This window comes from Salvelinus alpinus, chromosome 23 (genome assembly GCF_045679555.1).
Source record: "Salvelinus alpinus chromosome 23, SLU_Salpinus.1, whole genome shotgun sequence".
Taxonomy (NCBI): Eukaryota; Metazoa; Chordata; class Actinopteri; order Salmoniformes; family Salmonidae; genus Salvelinus; species Salvelinus alpinus.
The window spans coordinates 19,689,325-19,708,828 of record NC_092108.1 but is presented as its reverse complement, the minus strand read 5'-3'; the positions used below and the strand labels follow the sequence as shown (position 1 = coordinate 19,708,828).

General features: G+C 43.9%; 1 protein-coding gene across 2 annotated transcripts; it reads right to left on the bottom strand.

Moving 5' to 3' along the window:
• Positions 1-3,947: 3,947 nt before the first annotated feature.
• LOC139550466 (nicastrin-like) lies at positions 3,948-11,001 on the bottom strand. Of its 2 annotated transcripts, none has more exons than XM_071361385.1 (17): positions 10,846-11,001; positions 9,503-9,604; positions 9,255-9,378; positions 8,979-9,094; positions 8,731-8,876; positions 8,415-8,559; positions 8,209-8,321; positions 7,803-7,955; positions 7,558-7,662; positions 7,361-7,438; positions 7,061-7,230; positions 6,406-6,508; positions 6,184-6,282; positions 5,456-5,543; positions 5,122-5,288; positions 4,801-5,013; positions 3,948-4,571 (listed from the first exon to the last, which is right to left on the bottom strand). In XM_071361385.1, the coding sequence occupies exons 1-17, from the start codon at positions 10,898-10,900 to the stop codon at positions 4,449-4,451; spliced, it is 2,100 nt and encodes a 699-aa protein (XP_071217486.1). In that variant the 5' UTR covers positions 10,901-11,001; the 3' UTR covers positions 3,948-4,448. The 2 variants fall into 2 exon arrangements, with proteins under 2 accessions (XP_071217486.1, XP_071217487.1); XM_071361386.1 differs by lacking the exon at positions 10,846-11,001 and adding an exon at positions 9,856-9,874.
• Between the last annotated feature and the right edge of the window lie 8,503 nt (positions 11,002-19,504).

Below are 19,504 nucleotides of genomic sequence, written 5' to 3'. Positions count from 1 at the left end.
CAAAGGGGGGGACACTCTTGACCCTAACAGCTACAGACCTATATCTATCCTACCCTGCCTTTCTAAGGTCTTCGAAAGCCAAGTCAACAAACAGATTACCGACCATTTCGAATCCCACCATACCTTCTCCGCTATGCAATCCGGTTTCAGAGCTGGTCATGGGTGCACCTCAGCCACGCTCAAGGTCATAAATGATATCTTAACCGCCATCGATAGGAAACAATACTGTGCAGCCGTATTCATTGACCTGGCCAAGGCTTTTACCTCTGTCAATCACCACATCCTCATCGGCAGACTCGACAGCCTTGGTTTCTCTAATGATTGCCTCGCCTGGTTCACCAACTACTTCTCTGATCGAGTTCAGTGTGTCAAATCGGAGGGTCTGTTGTCCGGGCCTCTGGCAGTCTCTATGGGGGTGCCACAGGGTTCAATTCTTGGACCGACTCTCTTCTCTGTATACATCAATGATGTCGCTCTTGCTGCTGGTGATTCTCTGATCCATCTCTACGCAGACGACACTATTCTGTATACTTCTGGCCCTTCTTTTGACACTGTGTTAACCCTCCAGGCGAGCTTCAATGCCATACAACTCTCCTTCCGTGGCCTCCATTTGCTCTTAAATACAAGTAAAACTAAATGCATGCTCTTCAACCGATCGCTGCCTGCACCTGCCCGCCTGTCCAACATCACTACTCTGGACGGCTCTGACTTAGAATATGTGGACAACTACAAATACCTAGGTGTCTGGTTAGACTGTAAACTCTCCTTCCAGACTCACATCAAACATCTCCAATCCAAAGTTAAATCTAGAATTGGCTTCCTATTCCGCAACAAAGCATCCTTCACTCATGCTGCCAAACATACCCTTGTAAAACTGACCATCCTACCAATCCTCGACTTCGGTGATGTCATTTACAAAATAGCCTCCAAAACCCTACTCAATAAATTGGATGCAGTCTATCACAGTGCCATCCGTTTTGTCACCAAAGCCCTATATATACTACCCACCACTGCGACCTGTACACTCTCGTTGGCTGGCCCTCGCTTCATACTCGTCGCCAAACCCACTGGCTCCAGGTCATCTACAAGACCCTGCTAGGTAAAGTCCCCCCTTATCTCAGCTCGCTGGTCACCATAGCAGCACCTACCTGTAACATGCGCTCCAGCAGGTATATCTCTCTGGTCACCCCCAAAACCAATTCTTCCTTTGGCCGCCTCTCCTTCCAGTTCTCTGCTGCCAATGACTGGAACGAACTACAAAAATCTCTGAAACTGGAAACACTTATCTCCCTCACTAGCTTTAAGCACCAGCTGTCAGAGCAGCTCATAGATTACTGCACCTGTACATAGCCCATCTATAATTTAGCACAAACAACTACCTCTTTCCCTACTGTATTTATTTATTTATTTTGCTCCTTTGCACCCCATTATTTCTATCTCTACTTTTTCTATCTCTACTATCTCTACTCTACTTTTTTTTTTTTACTTGCTATATTGTATTTACTTCGCCACCATGGCCTTTTTATATTTTTATTTATTTATATACCTATGATAAAAATTACAGACCTCTACATGCTTTGTAAGTAGGAAAACCTGCAAAATCGTCAGTGTATCAAATACTTGTTCTCCCCACTGTATATATTTTGTTTGCCTTCACCTCCCTTATCTCACCTCACTTGCTCATATTGTATATAGACTTATTTTTCACTGTATTATTGACTGTATGTTTGTTTTACTCCATGTGTAACTATGTGTTGTTGTATGTGTCGAACTGCTTTGCTTTATCTTGGCCAGGTCGCAATTGTAAATGAGAACGTGTTCTCAATTTGCCTACCTGGTTAAATAAAGGAGAAATAAAAAAAATTAAAAATAAAGATTAAATGGATGTAATTGTAATTTTTTTGTCAACGACCAACACCGAATACTCTGTAATGTCAAAGTGGAGGGAAAATTTGAAAATTTGTAAAAAAACGAATATACCTTGATTAGATAAGTATTCAACCCCCTGGGTCAATACATGTTAGAATTACCTTTGGAAGCGATTACAGCTGAGGCTTTCTAGGTAACTCTCTAAGAGCTTTCCACACCTGGATTGTGCAACATTTGCCCATTATTCTTTTCAAAATTCTTCAAGCTCTGTCAAATTGGTTGTTGATCATTACTAGACAACCATTTTCAGGTATTGCTATAGAATTTCAAGTAGATTTAAGTCAAAACTGTAACTCGGCCACTCAGGAACATTCAATGTCTTGGTAAGCAACACCAGTGTAGATTTGGCCTTGTGTTTTAGGTTATTGTCCTGCTGGAAAGTGAATTTATCTCCCAGTGTCTGGTGGAAAGCAAACTGAACCAGGGTTTCCTCTAGGATTTTGTCTGTGCTTAGTTCCATTCTGTTTCTTTTTTATCCTAAAAAACTCCCCAGTCCTTAACGATTACAAGCATACGTATAACATGATGCAGCCACCACTATGCTGAAAATATGAAGAGTGGTACTCTGTGTTTTATTGGATTTGCCCCAAACACTTTGCTTTCAGGACAAAAAATGAATTGTTGCAAACTGGATGCATATTTTGGAATATTTTTATTCTGTACAGGCTTCCTTCTTTTCATTCCCAATTAGATTAGCATTGTGGAGTAACTACAATGTTGTTGATCCATCCTCAGTTTTCTCCTATCACAGCCATTAAACTCTTAACTGTTTTAAAGTCCCCGTTGGCCTCATCAAGGACCCCACACACCCCATTAACGAGCTATTCTCTCCCTTACCTCACCATGCTCAGAGGGATATTCAATGCCTGTTCTTTTCTTCTTTTTTTACACATTTACCAATAGGTGCCCTTTGCGAGGCATTGGAAAACCTCCCTGGGCTTTGTGGTTGAATCTGTATTTGAAATTCACTGCTCAACTGAGTGGCCATACAGATAATTGTGTGTGGGGTACAGAGATTAGGTAGTCCATGCAATTTATGTGACTTGTTAAGCACATTACCTGACCTTATTTAGGTTTGCCTTAACAAATGGGTTGAGTACTAATTAACTCAAGACATTTCAGATTTTCATTTTTAATTAGTACAAATTTCAATAAACAATTCCACTTTGACATTATGGGGTATTTATTTTAAATGTACCTTTATTTAACTAGGCAAGTCAGTTAAGAACAAATTCTTATTTACAATGACAGCCTACCAAAAGGCATCCTGCGGGGACGAGGGCTGGGATTAAAAATAAAAATATAGGACAAAACACACATCACAACAAGAGAGACACCACAACACTACATGAAGAAAGACCCAAGACAACAACATAGCATGGTAGCAACACAAAACATGGTACAAACATTATTGGGCACAGACAACAGCACAAAGGGTAAGAAGGTAGAGACAACAATCTCCCGGGTGGCGCAGTGGTCTAGGGCACTGCATCGCAGTGCTAGCTGCGCCACCAGAGTCTCTGGGTTCGCGCCCAGGCTGGGCTGGGTTCGCGCCCAGGCTCTGTCGCAGTCGGCCGCAACCGGGAGATCCGTGGGGCGACGCACAATTGGCATAGCGTCGTCCGGGTTAGGCCGGTAGGGAGGGTTTGGCCGGTAGGGATATCCTTGTCTCAGTATGTAAAAAAAATTTAATAAAATGTATGCACTCTACTGTAAGTCGCTCTGGATAAGACCGTCTGCTAAATGACTAAAATGTAAAAAATTTAAATGTAACAATACGTTACGCGAAGCAGCCACAATTGTCAGTAAGAGTGTCCATGATTGGGTCTTTGAATGAAGAGTGACAAAAAAAATCTCTATTTAATCCATTTTAAATTCAGGCTGTAACAAAATGTGGAAAAAGGGGTGTGAATAGTTTCTGAATGCACTGTATGTAATTGCCTACTGCAGTACCTTCTGTCCTAGACCATGTCCTGTACCAAAACAATGCCGGGAAATAGTAGAGAAGCAACACTAGATAGGAAAAAAGGCCATGTTTATTTAGTTATCAAGGCAATAATAACATTTATTCCCCAGTTGGTCAAAATCAGAGATCACCTTCACATACAAAAAAAACCCCAGGTCAATTAACAATTCCATCAATACATGATTAAAAACATGTGGGCATGATGTTATTAAATCCTGCAATTTATGTCTAGATTTACAATAAAGTTGATTTTTAAAGACTGCAACCCAAATAAAAAAAATACTATTTCGATATCCGAATGTTTAAGCATAGTAGTGGTCGTTCAGCTGATCACACATCCAAAGTCCATTTGCCCGACATAAGGTTTCATTCTCCTGAGAAATGACAGGAAAGCTATTGTACATGAGTTAAAACAACCAGTTCTGCCTAACCTGTCTGTTGGTCACCCTAACCTGTCTGTCTACTTGTCTGCGTACCTATCGTGTAAAAAAAACAAAAAAAAAACATCTGTCTGTCCTGTTTGGTTGTGAGAGTAGTGGTCACTGGTCACAGGTTAGTATGTGGCGTTGTTGGGTTCCCTGACGACGCTGAAGAGGACATCTGCCTTGGTACTGACAAAGTATGTCACCAGTAGCGATGTGAACAACACAGCCACTCCCACGCCTAAGGTCAGCATCTATGAGAGAAATTAAGAGGAAAGAAAAAGGTAAATAATGTGATTCTCTTCTACCATCATCTTTATCAGACAATGGATAGTCAAATGTGTAAAAAAAATATACAATAAAAATATAATATTTTACCACTTACACAGGCTTACTAGATTCAAACAGAACTACATGAACGTATACAAAACTGTAATTAAATAAACAGATGGATCACGGTGGGAAAATTGTGTGCAGTTTTACCTCCAGGTCCCGGCTGGCTACTAGGAAAATTCGAGCTTTGATGAACTTCCACTGCGATTCTGTCCATGTGGAATATTCTTTGGAAACGTAATCCCCCAGCACGAAGGCGGGGGACACTGCCTTGGCCAGGCGTACTGCTGTGCGTACGCAGAAAGACTCCCTCTGGGTGCTGTTGGGTGGGACCACGCCCTGAACCCAGAAATAAGAGTACATCTGAGGGAGAGAATGAGCGATTCAGAGTGCGGTGTGGTTCCAGCAATACAAAGAAACACATTTTAAATTTTTAAACATCAGCACAGACAGATCCAGAGGCACATTTACATATGTGCTCTCGTTCGGCAGCTCATCTGGCTTCTTGCACTGGCTCTGGGTGAGGTTGGTGGCTGTTCCCGTTAAATTGGCCAGGAGATATTGGACCAGATAGGTCAGTGCGTTAGCCTGATGGGACAACTTGGCAACACCAACGTAGTACCAGGGTGGGTTGGGCTCTGAGAGACATAAAACACAACGCAATGAAGACCCAAGTACCTTCTTTATGGACGTGAGTGTCTGTGACTAGTCCATATCTGCATGGGTTTTACAATGTCAGTAGTAGCAGAATACCTCTATGGTGTCAAAGGGTGTCCTTGTGAAAAAGTATCAGACTAAAACTCACGGAGAACGTCCTTCAGTTCTGGGGCCATCACTGCCTGAAACCAGCTGTTGTTGGATCTAACCAGAAACCCATACAGCATCTGGGTCACCTGAGAGAGAGATGCACAGTGTTGGTCAAACAATTCTGCTCACTGTCCAAAAAAAGTGCATTTTAAAAGATTGTAGATGTTGAGAATGACATATGTTAACAGATATTGACAGTGTCATGGAAAATAACAGACAGTATGACTGATCAGTTAAAAAACATTTTTTTTGCCCTTTTTCTCCCCAATATAATTTTGTGGTATCCAATTGGTAGTTACAGTCTTGTCTCATCGTTGCAACTCCCGTACGGACTCGGGAGAGGCAAAGGTCGAGAGCCGTGCACCCTCTGAAACACAACCCAACCAAGCCGCACTGCTTCTTGACACAATACCCACTTAACCCAGAAGCCAGTCGCACCAATGTGTCAGCCGAAACACCGTGCACCTGGTCCGCCACAGGAGTCGCTAGTGCGCGATGGGACAAGGACATCCCTGCCGGCCAAACCCTCCCCTAACCCGGATGACGCTGGACTAACTCTGCGCCGCCCCATTGGTCTCCCGGTCGCGGTCGTCTGCGACAGAGCCTGGACTCGAACCCAGAATCTCTAGTGGCACAGCTAGCACTGCCTTAGACCACTGCACCACTCGGGAGGCCATGACTGATCAGTTTGACTTGTACAACATCTCATCAATCATCGAGTCTTACTGTTTTGGGGTCTGCATTGATGTTGTTGACTTGGGAGTTGTTTCCCCCAGCCTGCTTGAAGAGAGCGCGGGCAACTGCAGTAGCCACCTCGGTAAGAGACTGAAAGAGTACAGTGAGGGAGGGAAGAGAGAGAGATATTATTCTAACAGACAATGGACAATGTAATGGAAACTGTGACTATTACAAATCAATCCATCAGTGGGTTTACTATGGTAACAATACCTTTGCAGTATCAGTCACAAACTCTAGCTGTTCCTCTGGACTCAAGTTAGATGGATAAGTCAGGTTCAGGTGGGCAGCGTTGTCATAAAAACTCTCATAGTACCTGCGCATGGGTAAACGAATTGCAAAAATCGCTGAAGTTGGAGACTTATATCTCCCTCACTAACTTTAAACATCAGCTATCTGAGCAGCTAACCGATCGCTGCAGCTGTACACAACCCATCTGTAATTAGCCCATCCAATCTACCTACCTCATCCCCATATTGTTTTTATTTACTTTTTTGCACACCAGTATTTCTACTTGCACATCATTATCTGCACATTTGTCACTCCAGTGTTAATTGCTAAATTGTAATTACTTCACCACTATGGCCTATTTATTGCCTTAACTCCTTACTCCATTTGCATACACTGTATATAGACTTTTATTCTCTATTGTGTTATTGACTGTACGTTTGTTTATTCCATGTGTAACTCTGTGTTGTTGTTTGTGTCGCACTGCTTTGCTTTATTTTGGCCAGGTCGCAGTTGTCGCAGGTCGCAGTTTTAAAAAACTGGGTAAAACACTACACTAATAAAGAAATCCATATCAGGCAAGATAAAGATTGCAGTAATAAAAATGATCAGCAACGACAGACCATAGTCAAACACTCACCTATTGTTGAAAGCTGTTTGATGGTCTGCAAGAACAATCCCTGGAATTGCCCGAGCTCGGAGGAAACGCTGAAAGGAGGAGGGCGGGAGTGGCTGAGAAAAACCTGTCTCAACAAATGAGAAGTTGAGACCAGCCGTGGAGGACTGTAAGTTTTTTACAAGATTCGTAACCTGAAACAGAGGTAAGCGGTTGGGAAAAGTGGGTTGAGAGAGAGCATAATGAAGAGAATATAGAAAAAGGGGTGGATGAGGATGGACCAGGTAAGCGCGCCACAAATAGAAGCATTTCACTCCCCCTTACCTCGTCATGGACGGTGTTGTTCCTCCTGGACACAGGGTCTGAGTGAAGAAATAGGTTGGTGCCACTGCGCACTGCTACCTAACAAATGACATAACAGATTCATTGTTATTTGTTGGTTGATTGTATATCCATGTATTTTACACATTGATGCCTGTTGTGTACTTGAGTATTCAATGAGAACATATACATGTCTTAACCTGTCCAATCTCCAGTATTGAGTGAACATTGTCCAGGTCTATCACAAACTTGTTATTCTTCATGTCATAAACCATTCGAGAGCTGCCAATGTAGTCAAATACTTCCTGAAAGAGAGGTATAAGCTATAAAACATCCTCTTACAGTACAACACTGAACACTACTGCTATATGATAAAGTGACCACATGGGACTCCATAATTGACATACCACAGATTGACTTGCTAAGGGAGACCGAAGGAACTCACCCCGTTGAAGAAGGCAAAGAGGATATTCCGTGTGGGAGGGGCTTCCTGAGTGGCTTCACGTAGTGCCTGGGCAGCAGCCAGCAGAGTGACAAACCCTGAGACACTCCCCTCCGCTCCTGCAGAATCCTGCAAGAAAAATGCCCTGCTGTCCAGCTACAAAAATGGAGAAAGAATCCAGTGTCCAGTCAATTTTCCATAAACGCCAAACAAGGAAAAACCATGTAAGGATTGTATAGAAGGAAATGGTACAGAGCAAATACCAAAGTACTTTTCAGGATGTGTATAACACACACTGGAATGTGGCTCATATTGTATATACTATTTTGTAGATTCCAAAAGGCTTAGACATCTGTGAACATGTGACAAGATGTGTCAGTGGGAGGCAAGGCCTCAATGCATCACCCACCCTGGCTGCTGCTATAACAACACTCTCGTTCTCCTTGTGACCAAAGGCGGTGCTGTTATAAGGCCGGATGAAAGCCAACACATTATAACCACCAAGAGGTTCACACACCTTCACTGTGAGAGAGAGCAAGAGAGATGTCTGTAAGATATACATGACAGTGTGTGTATTGACTACTCACGCATATACAATAATGCATCTTTGTATACCTGGCAAGCTGCTGAAGTCGATGCTGCTGCGTCTCATGCAGGTTGCAGTGTCAGTGACAGCATACATATGAGAGAAGAGTTGCATGGCACACAGAGGATACTGCAGGCCACTGCCGTTCACCACACGATTATGATCAAAGTAGCACTGCAGGTAGAGAGTGGATACATTTATCAGAATGAGGAGCACATTGTTTTAATACACAGAAACACTGTAGAATAAGACATCTCCTCTGTTTTTTGGATAAAGACATTTCATGGTCATTAAGTGACATGATTTTACCAGACTGGGTTGTGACTGCTTGGAGTGACTCCTCACCTGTTTGATGATCTCTGTTTCATTGTCTTCTTTCAGGGAGAAGACAGGGAAGTCAAATTCCTCATAGGATAGACCGTTCCCCCGAGGATTCCATACAGTCGTGTTACAGTGCGCTAAATTATGATCATAGGTTTCCGTGTAAACACCTAAGGATAAAAGTAAACAAATGACATTCAAAAAGCATGCTGGTTAGCAAAGATCATTTGGTCATTTTGACAGACTGGCGTCCTAACGCCTGATCCTCCTACCCGTGTTCTCATTGGGACATGTCGTATGTGGCGAGAACTCTGGTAGGCTAGTTTTTGGGACCACCACAACCCCTGCCACCCTGCTGGAGGCATTCTTCATCTTCATCATGATGGACCTGTAAAATGATGACAATGTTTGAGTATGAGGGGGCTACTAGGATATAGATCATATCATTGTGTGGCTGTGCTGAACAAGTCACAGTGAGTGTGTTCCAACTTTGTTCTGGAGGTCAATGGAGATGGAGTTGACTGTTTTTGGCTGTGTGTGTAACCTACTTGGTGAAGAGGGATGACTCCAACAAGACCATATAAGGAGGATTGGGTCCTTTGCTCAAAGGCCATTCCAGATCTGCCTCAGACTCCAAGACATGGATCACCCCTGTATCACCTGATATCGAGGCTGAGACACAGGATAGAAAAAAATGCTTGTCTTAGTATGCAAATATCCAGCATTACATAAATATAGCAAGGATACAGAGCACAGTATTGTACCAAGCAGAGTGTGTGTGTGTCATGTCACTCACACTGGCAGCCAATCTGATGTGTAGCATTGAGCAGTCGGACGCATGGTACAGTGTTATTCAGTTCAACATAAATCTTCTGCGCAACAGAGTTACAACTCACATCTGAAAGACAAAAGAAGAGAAACAATTGAATTGAAGTGACCAGTTTCTGTAATGATGTATTCCCAAGACACCAAACCAAATCAAATTGTATTGGTCGGTACACAGTTTAGCAGGTGTTATGGTGGGTGCAGCAAAATGCTTATGTTCATAGTTCCTATCAAATAATGCAGTAAATGCCAATAAGCACAAAATAATATATTAATTTTGTACAGTAGTAGATATATAAATAGAATGTCAACAAATTTGCTTACATTCCTGTTAATGAGCATTTCTCCTTTGCCAAGATAATCCATCCACCTGACAGGTGTGGCATATCAAAAAGCTGATTAAACATCATTATCATTACACAGGTGTAACTTGTGCTGGGGACAATAAAATGCCACCCTAAAATGTGCAGTTTTGTCACACAACGCCACAGAAGTCTCAAGTTGAGGGACCATGCAATTGGAGTGCTGACTGCAGGAATGTCCCCCAGAGCTGTTGCCAGAGAATTTAATGTTCATTTCTCGACCATATGCGGCCTCCAATGTAATTTTAGAGAATTTGGCAGTATGTCCAATTGGCCTCACAATCGCAGACCACGTGTAACCACGCCAGCCCAGGATTTCCACATCCAGCTTCTTCACCTGCGGGATCGTCTGAGACCAGTCACCCGGACAGCTGATGAAACTGAGGAGTATTTCTGTATGTAATAAAACCCTTTTGTGGGGAAAACCTATGCTTGTCCCTTGCCCAGTCATGTGAAATTCATAGATTAGTGCCAAATTATTTTATTTCAATTGACTGATTTCCATATATGAACTGTAACTCAGTAAAATCGTTGAAATGATTGCATGTTGCATTTATTTTTGTTTTGTATATAATGCCTGTACAGCCGCCCACCCACTGCTTGCCTTGAGCTCACGAGTGGTCACGCTGTGGCTGACTCAAGTTGTGGTGCCTAGCAGCAACAGTATTACTTTCACAAGTTTGCTAGCTAGCCAGCTGGTTAACATGGCTATCTATCTAGCTAAGTGCATCACATACGGGATTTCAAATAACTTGCTACATAATTCGGGTTGTCTAGTGTAAAATTATAAAACATTATAATCCATAGGACCACACTGTCAGCAACGTCGTTGGCTAAATAATTGGGCTATTAGTTAGCTGTAGTTTACTGAGCCAAACTAAAACGGTAATAAGATATAGGTAAGTGAAAGCAAGTAGCTAGTATTAACGTTACAAACGAAAGGTATTCTTACTTTTGAAAAGCCAACAAACTATGAACATAACCCATTTCGATGATTCCAAAACCATCTTCCTGGTTTCATAAAGAACAGTTAAAAACACAGGAAGCGTTGCAGTAAAACTTGTTCTGGGTTCCGATATTGCAAAACCTCATCAAAATGGCAGTGAAAACAGAACATAGAGATAGATAGAGGACTCATCTTTATAGCCATAATAGCGTAATTGACAGCATGGGCAGCGCGATTGAGTCTTCAAACCTATAGAAATCCCACCCAGTCAAAGTATGTGGCGGAGTTGAACCGCTAATGGAGCAGAACACTTCAGGTTCTATCCAACCACTCCAGCTAAAAACCTCTCTGCCTAACAGGGATAAAAACTGCCACTCCAAATGAGCTCCATTCATTAAAATCACAATTTAACCAACACCAATCTATTTTTGTGACTACCTGGACCTACCATTTGGTTTTGAAGTATTGAAACAAAACCATATAAAAAAAATGTGTTGCCTTTATTTAACTTTATATGATTTGAATGAAAATTATTTTAATAAACATGAAAAGGTGAATGTAAGAAGAGCTCATCATTTCAAATAGGCTACATGTCATATTAAACAGCATATACACACTCTAAATAGGCCAGGAGCCAGACAGGCATAGCTGGGGAAGTAGAGTTTTTGCCCATGCTTCATAAGGCGATATTGGCCCAGTGCACTACTTTTGTGGAAAAAAATATTGTTTAAAAAGTATATATACACTACCGGTCAAAAGTTTTAGAACACCTACTCATTCAAGGGTTTTTCTTTATTTTTACTATTTTCTACATTGTAGAATAATAGTGAAGACATCAAAATTATTAAATAACACATGGAATCATGTAGTAACCAAAAAACCATCAAAATATATTTTATATTTGACATTCTTCAAAGTAGCCACCCTTTGCCTTGATGACAAGCATTTGAAGTAAGCATTTCACTGTAAGGTCTACACCTGTTGTATTCGGTGCACGTGACAAATAAACTTTGATTTGATTTGCTGGTTAAGTGTGCCTTGAATTCTAAATAAATCACAGACAGTGTCACCAGCATAGCACCATCACACCTCCATGCTTCACGGTGGGAACCACACATGCGGAGATCATCCATTTACCTTCTCTACATCTCACAAAGACAAGGCGGTTGGAACCAAAAATCTCAAATATGGACTCATCAGACCAAAGAACAGATTTCCACCGGTCTAATGTCCATTGCTCGTGTTTCTTGGACCAAGCAAGTCTCTGCTTCTTGTCGGTGTACTTTAGTAGTGGTTTCTTTGCAGCAATTCAACCATGAAGGCCTGATTCATGCAGTCTCCTCTGAACAGTTGTTTTTGAGATGTGTCTGGTAGTTGAACTCTGTGAACCATTTATTTTGGCTGCAATTTCTGAGGCTGGTAACTCTAACTTTTTCTCTGCAGCAGAGGTAACTCTTGGTCTTCCTTACCTGTGGTGGTCCTTATGAGAGCCAGTTTCATCAAAGCGCTTGATGGTTTTTGCGACTGCACTTGAAGAAACTATCAAAGTTCTTGACATTTTCAAGATTTTTTTATTTTGTTTTTCTAGGCAAGTCAGTTAAGAACAAATTCTTATTTACAATGATAGCCTAGGAACAGTGGGTTAACTGCCTCGTTCAGGGGCAGAATGACAGATTTTTACCTTGTCAGCTCGGGGATTTGATCTAGCAACCTTTTGGTTATTGGCCCAACGCTCTAACCAGGCTACTGTACCTGCCGCCCTGACTGACCGACCTTCATGGCTTAAAGCATTGATGGACTGTCGTTTCTCTTTGCTTATTTGAGCTGTTCTTGCCATAATATGGACTTGGTCTTTTACCAAATAAGGCCATCTTCTGTATACCACCCCCACTTTGTCACATAACAACCGATTGGCTCAAACGCATTAAGGAAAGTGTCACGAGAATTTTCAATCCCAATGATAATAACTATCAATCAATCAATAGCTTTGACCAATCCACTGGGTTTGTAAGACCATGGGTTTAATAATAATTAGTAAAAGATTCAGCTAATGCAAAAGGCTAGTACAGTTTATTAAGAGAACGTTCTAAAGTCCATTATACAAAGACATCCATTTTATAGCTGCGCACATACTTCCACACAAACAGTAGATATCCTACGCACATACATACACACGAACAGTAGGTGAGTTGTATCCACTGTTCATCACTACCAAGCCGGTGTAACGCTCATCTGAAGAAGTGGACCAAGATGCAGCGTAGGGTAGGTTAATCATATTCTTTAATGAATAACCAGCAAAAACAAGAAAGAGAAAACCAACAAAACATACAGCCTTGTAGGGCTCAACAGCAACAATACAAGAACAAGATCCCACAACATAGGTGGGAAAAAAGGCTACCTAAGTATGATTCCCAATCAGAGACAACGATAGACAGCTGCCTCTGATTGGAGACCACACTCGGACAAAAACAAAGAAATACAAAACATAGAATGCCCACCCCACATCACACCCTGACCTAACTAAATAGAGAAATAAAACGGTTCTCTACGGTCAGGGCGTGACAGCCGGCAGTTCCATTCCCCCGAGATTAGAGAAACCTTGAGAAGTACTCCCTATGCTATCATAAGTTCCTTAGAGGCCTAAACAGGCCGGTCCAAACACAGTTTTAATTGTTCTTCGGTATTTTCCTAGGCACCCACATCCAAGTTCAAATCCTAAACTACGCCTTGCTCAGACAGTCTGTGTTATTCCACTATACAGATACATTGTTTAACCTAATTCTGACTAAAACTACACACATCATCAGATTATAATTTTATGATTATAATCAATTTCATAGTTATAAGGTTTCAGAGTGGAATTATTTTATCATTATCTTTCAACATATACATTATTTTATCAGAAAAAAATTCTACAAATGTACTTTTAATTTGGCACACCTGTTAATTGAAATGCATTCCAGGTGACTACCTCATGAAGCTGGTTGAGAGAATGCCAAGAGTGTGCAAAGCTGTCATCAAGGAAAACGGTGGCTACTTTGAAGAATCTCTTTGATCTCTCTTTCAATAGCATTCAGTACCTCTATCTATCGCTCTATAGACATAATATTCCAAGGAACTCCAGAGCCTTCAGACCAACTACCTGCGATCTCTCCAGAGCACAGACATGTAACCTCTGCTGGTGGTAATATCCTTTATGCACTATGTAAACCTCCTTCACTATGGCTGTCTGTCTGTGTGATGACATATAGCATATTATCCAGGGCCACTGGTTGGATTGGATTTACTGTACTCACTCAAACTCATGTGCTCTCCCCCACTAAAAGTCTCCTAGACTTTTATAAAAAACTAATGTGTCCATCTCTCTTTTCCCAGGTGAGTCTGCTGGAACTCTAGAGCAGCAGATCAAAATACCTGCCACCATGTTGTCAACTATCGACCGTTCCCTGAGGAAGGATGCAACTATCAAGGCTTTAAATGGTCGCATTTGGGGTATGACCACCAATTGCAATACGTTTTGTATAAACTATTTGTAATTTTTTTACTAGTTTACAGGCACTGGGAGACTAGTCAGGATCGAGGGAAAATTGAACAGCACAAAGTAACGAGAGATCCTTGATGAAAACCTGCTCTAGAACGCTCAGGATCTCAGACTGGGGCGAAGGTTTACCATCCAACAAGACAATGACCCTAAGCACACAGCCAAGACCATGCAGGAGTGGCTTCAGGGCAAGTTTCTGAATGTCCTTGAGTGGCCCGGACTTGAACACGATCAAACATCCCTGGAGAGACCTGAAAATGGCTGTGAAGCGAAGTTCCCCATCCAACCTGACAGAGCTTGAGAGGATCTGCAGAGAAGAATGGGAGTATCTCCAAATACAGGTGTGCCAAGCTTGTAGCTTCCTACCCAAGAAGACTTGAGGCCGTAATCGCTGCCAAAGGTGCTTCAACAAAGTACTGAGTAAAGGGTCTGAATACTTATGTAAATGTAATTTCTGTTTATTTTTAATACATTTGCACCAGCCTCCACGTGTTTAGGTTCTGTGTTCCTGTGAGGGGATTGCGCTCAGTGCCTGTATTCCATTTTATTTTTACCTTTGCTTGGGAAGTGAGTTGAGGGAGCAGAGCCCTGTCGACTTCCATTATTCATTGCTTAATAAATGGTCAAACATATTTCTACATGCCGTTTTCTTTCTGAAATTCAGTGTCTGACTTTCAGCTGTCGCAGATGCAGCTCCCTCGACTTTCGTCTGTAGACTGTTGCTTTCGCATTACGACTAACGTGCCCATGATTTTACCATAAAAAATCATGGGTTAATAGGAATTATAAACTGTGTGGTTCGAGCCCTGAATGCTGACTGGCTGACAGCCGGGTATGACAAAAAAAATGTACTGCTCTAATTACGTTGGTAACCAGGTTATAATAGCGATAAGGCGCCTCGGGGGTTTGTGATATGTCCAATATACCATGGCTAAGGACTGTGTCCAGGCACTCGACGTTGCGCATAAGAACAGCCCTTAGCTGTGGTATATTGGCCATATACCACACTTCATTTAGCCTTTTTCCTTAATTCTAACATAAAACAATCCCATCAAAATCTGTCTGTTTAATTAAGGTAGAGATGTGTTTTTTGGGATGGGCTGCTTCTCAATCCACCGCATCAGCTGATATCGACCTTCAGAGCTAGAGCGGTGTTTTCAAACAAAAACATCTGTAGCCTACTCGATTGAAAGATTACTAGCACGAATACAATGCTGTTATGTTTCACTATATTGGATCACTCCAATATATTGGTATCACTGCGTGGCGGAGGGATACATCCGAGGTGAGGATTTACAGACTCACTCCCGTGTACACCTGTGTCATGGCTGGGGTCCGCCCCTATATATAGACCCCATAGCCACGACACAGAAGTTCATCAACAAAGCCACTCATAATCCATCATTGAAGGAAGCTGTGGGACAGGCCAAATGGACCACAGACACACCGATGTCCATAATGTTGAAACTGACATAAAAAATAAACATAATCATGCAAGACTGACTTTAATTACACATAGTAAGCATAATAAGCATAATATATTTTTTTTTTTTACAAAATACAAAAGTACAAAAAATGTGTGTGTATATAAAAGTGTGTGTATATATGTGGATGCATTCCTTAGCTCCCCCCCTCCCCCCGCACAGCTGTTAGCTGTAATTTTAATAAAGTTGGTTTTAAACACAATAAACTCATGTCGGGAAAGGAAAATAGAGTAACTAATCTATGCCTGTTCTGATAAAACCTTAGTGCATTTAGACTCCGGGGATGCCTTGCTTGACCACATCCTCCCTCCTTGTTCCTGGCCTGCCCTGCCTCTTCCACCAATCCATTTGTTTTTACGGACAAGAGCAGAAGCTCTGAGCTGTCCGATCACTCCACCTGGCCATGCTGCTGCTCCAGTTTCAACTGTTCTGCCTGCGGCTATGGAACCCTGACCTGTTCACCGGACGTGCTACCTGTCCCAGACCTGCTGTTTTCAACTCTCTAGAAACCGCAGGAGCGGTAGAGATACTCTTAATGATCGGCTATGAAAAGCCAACTGACATTTACTCCTGAGGTGCTGAGTTGCTGCACCCTCGACAACTACTGTGATTATTATTTGACCATGCTGGTCATTTATGAACATTTGAACATCTTGGCCATGTTCTGTTATAATCTCCACCCGGCACAGCCAGAAGAGGACTGGCCACCCCTCATAGCCTGGTTCCTCTCTAGGTTTCTTCCTAGGTTTTGGCCTTTCTAGGGAGTTTTTCCTAGCCACCGTGCTTCTACACCTGCATTGCTTGCTGTTTGGGGTTTTAGGCTGGGTTTCTGTACAGCACTTTGAGATATCAGCTGATGTACGAAGGGCTATATAAATAAATTTGATTTGATCAGGCCATTGTCTATTGGCTCACACAAGTTCTCTTTCATTTTCTTGGCGGACGTTCATATGGTTTGAGGTACAAACTTTCTGAAGTTCGCTTGGTAAGTCACTGGTAAGTGTAATATCTTGCGTGGAAGTATACTCACTGTCTGTTTGCAGCCTAGAGCAGCTGGCCACATGGCCAGCCCCTCTTGAGTGCTCCACTCGCTGCACGCTATTGATCTGTGTCTTCCGCCCCTGGTTTGTTGTAATTGTTTTTCGTTAGCGTTACACTACAACGCCGTGTGCATCCATTAGTATGGTGGCTCTTGCAGCCACGAACTGTAATTTACTTTACACAACTTGCCGACTGGCTTGTTCTATGTCTGTGCTGTGAATTGCTTTAACATGCTGCTCACCGGCCATAGTTTCTTTTTTGTTCTTTCCCCTGCAGAGTGTAAAAGTATTGTGGTGGGCTTTCCACTGAGTTGAGACATTAACTTTGGAGTTCCTTAACGGAGTTACTCCATATGGTGCTGTTTTTACTGCTTGGATATTAAACCAGCTAAGTAATATTGCAGTTGGCATAAAACAAATAAATCAAATCCATTACCTGGTTGCTGTTTTTTGTCTGCTTGTTTTTTCCCCATAGGGGTCTTCCCCTGTGTTTGCAGAGGTACTGGGTAATTTATCCCTCACCGGGACCCTATTCCTCCAAGTGGGTCACGACATAGCTCTCCCAGGGCGTTGGACCCCTTCTTCGTGGCCTTGTTGGCTTGGCTGAGCTTATGGCTTCCCTTTGTGACAGCTGTGATGGTGGCTTCCCCCTGGGGATCCGCATATCTTGTGTATGCACTGCCTGGGTTTGAGCCACGCGGAGAGGACTGTGGAGCGCCCTACTGGATGCCTGTTTTGTGTGGTGTTCTCAGAACGCCTGCATCTGGCGCGATTGGAGGCCATGCGCGAGTGGGTCTGCCAGGCTCGGGCTCAGGCTGGGGGCGAGCTCCCTACCTCAGAAGTGATGCGGCAGCGAGCTGTTAGTCACTCTACTGGGCCCAGTACCCCTTCCAGGAAGCGTGGCCGCAGGCAGAGCCCATCTGCTGCCAGTCCTGGACGGGGGCATGAGTCGGACCGATGGGACCACCTTAAACGGAGGGCGCATGCATTCGATGGCGACGACAGTTGTTCCCTGTTGGCCAGTGATAGGCTGTTCCTGGGGGACGATTCTGGCACTGTTCACCACCGTGAACGGGGCTACCAGGCTGACAGGCAATCAGCAGCCGCTTCATAGCCCCCAGCAGCTCGAGAGGCTATGAGGAGCCTACTCACTTGGGTAGCCACTGCACTGGACATCAACTGGTGGACAGTGATGACTCTCCATCTGTCCCCATCTCTGCTAAGTTCCGCGAGGCCTTGCAGGAGAGCTGGGCCTCTGCCAGGGCGGAACCCACGACTGAAGGCGTGTCTCACCTGCTTTCCCTGCTCCAGAGGGATGTGGCCCACGCCAACGGACAGGCCATGGTGCAGGTGGTTACCTCCCGGCGCCATCTCTGGCTGGCCCAATCCCGTCTGCTTTCCAGAGCACATTTGCCACTCACCCCATCACCGACGTTTGGGCCAGGGGTTGATGACATTCTAGAGCAGACCGATGAAGTTCGTAGGGACCGGGAGACCCTGATACGGTTCATGCCGCCTCCTCAGGCCTCCGGTCCAAGGCAGACGGACCGTCGCCACCCACCTGCACCCGAACGACGGTGGGGTCCCTCTCCTACCCCATTGCCTCGTGCTAAGGGACGACAGCGGGAAGGGTTTTTCTGGGTTCTTCCCACACAGGTCTTCCCTTTTTTTTTTGCAGAGGTACTGGGTAATTTATCCCTCACCGGGCTCCTATTCCTCCAAGCGGGTCACGACAAACTCTCCCAGGGCGTCGGACCCCTGCTCCGTGGCCTTGTTGGCTTAACTGAGCTTATGGCTTCCCTTTGTGACAGGTGTGGTGGTGTCAACCGTCACCGCTATAGGGACGTGCCTGGGAGACCCAGGCGCTCAGGGCGCCAGAGGACAGGCGGGACCCGGCAGGACCCCTGACACACCCTTCACCGGCTGCTTCTCCCGGTCTCAAAGTGGGAGGAGGGTGTGGAGTCCCCCTGGGTGTTGTCCACAATGCTCAAGGGTTACCAATTCCGCTTCCGGCCCCCGTCCTTCAGGGCCTTCGTGTCACCACGGTATCAGAACGGCTAGGTGGGTACTACTTCACTTATTTTGTGGTCCCAAAAAGAGACTGAGGGTTTTTACTGATTCTGGACCTCCACAACCTCAATGGATACTTGAAGGTACTGAGGTTCCACATGCTGTCCCCAGCCGCGTGTTGCAGGCCTTGTCCAGGGACCAGTGGTTTGTGACGCTGGACCTGAGGGATGCGTACTTCCTTGTTCCTGTTCACCCAGCTCATTGGCAGTACCTCCGATTCACTTTCGAAGGGACGGCTTACGAATTCATGGTTCTTCCCTTCGGGCTCTCCTTGGCACCCCGCACTTTCACAAAGTGCATGGATGCTGTCCTGGCACCTCTCACGTCCCAAGGATTGATGATCCTCAATTACCTGGACGATTGGCTGATTTGTGCCCCGACCAGGACCCAGGTCCTCTCAGACAGAGACATGCTCCTGACCCACATCGACGGGCTGGGCATTACTGTAAACGACAAGAGGGTTGCCTTCATTGGCATGGAACTGGCCTCAGTCCTCATGAGAGCACGCCTGCCCATCAGAAGGGTTCAGG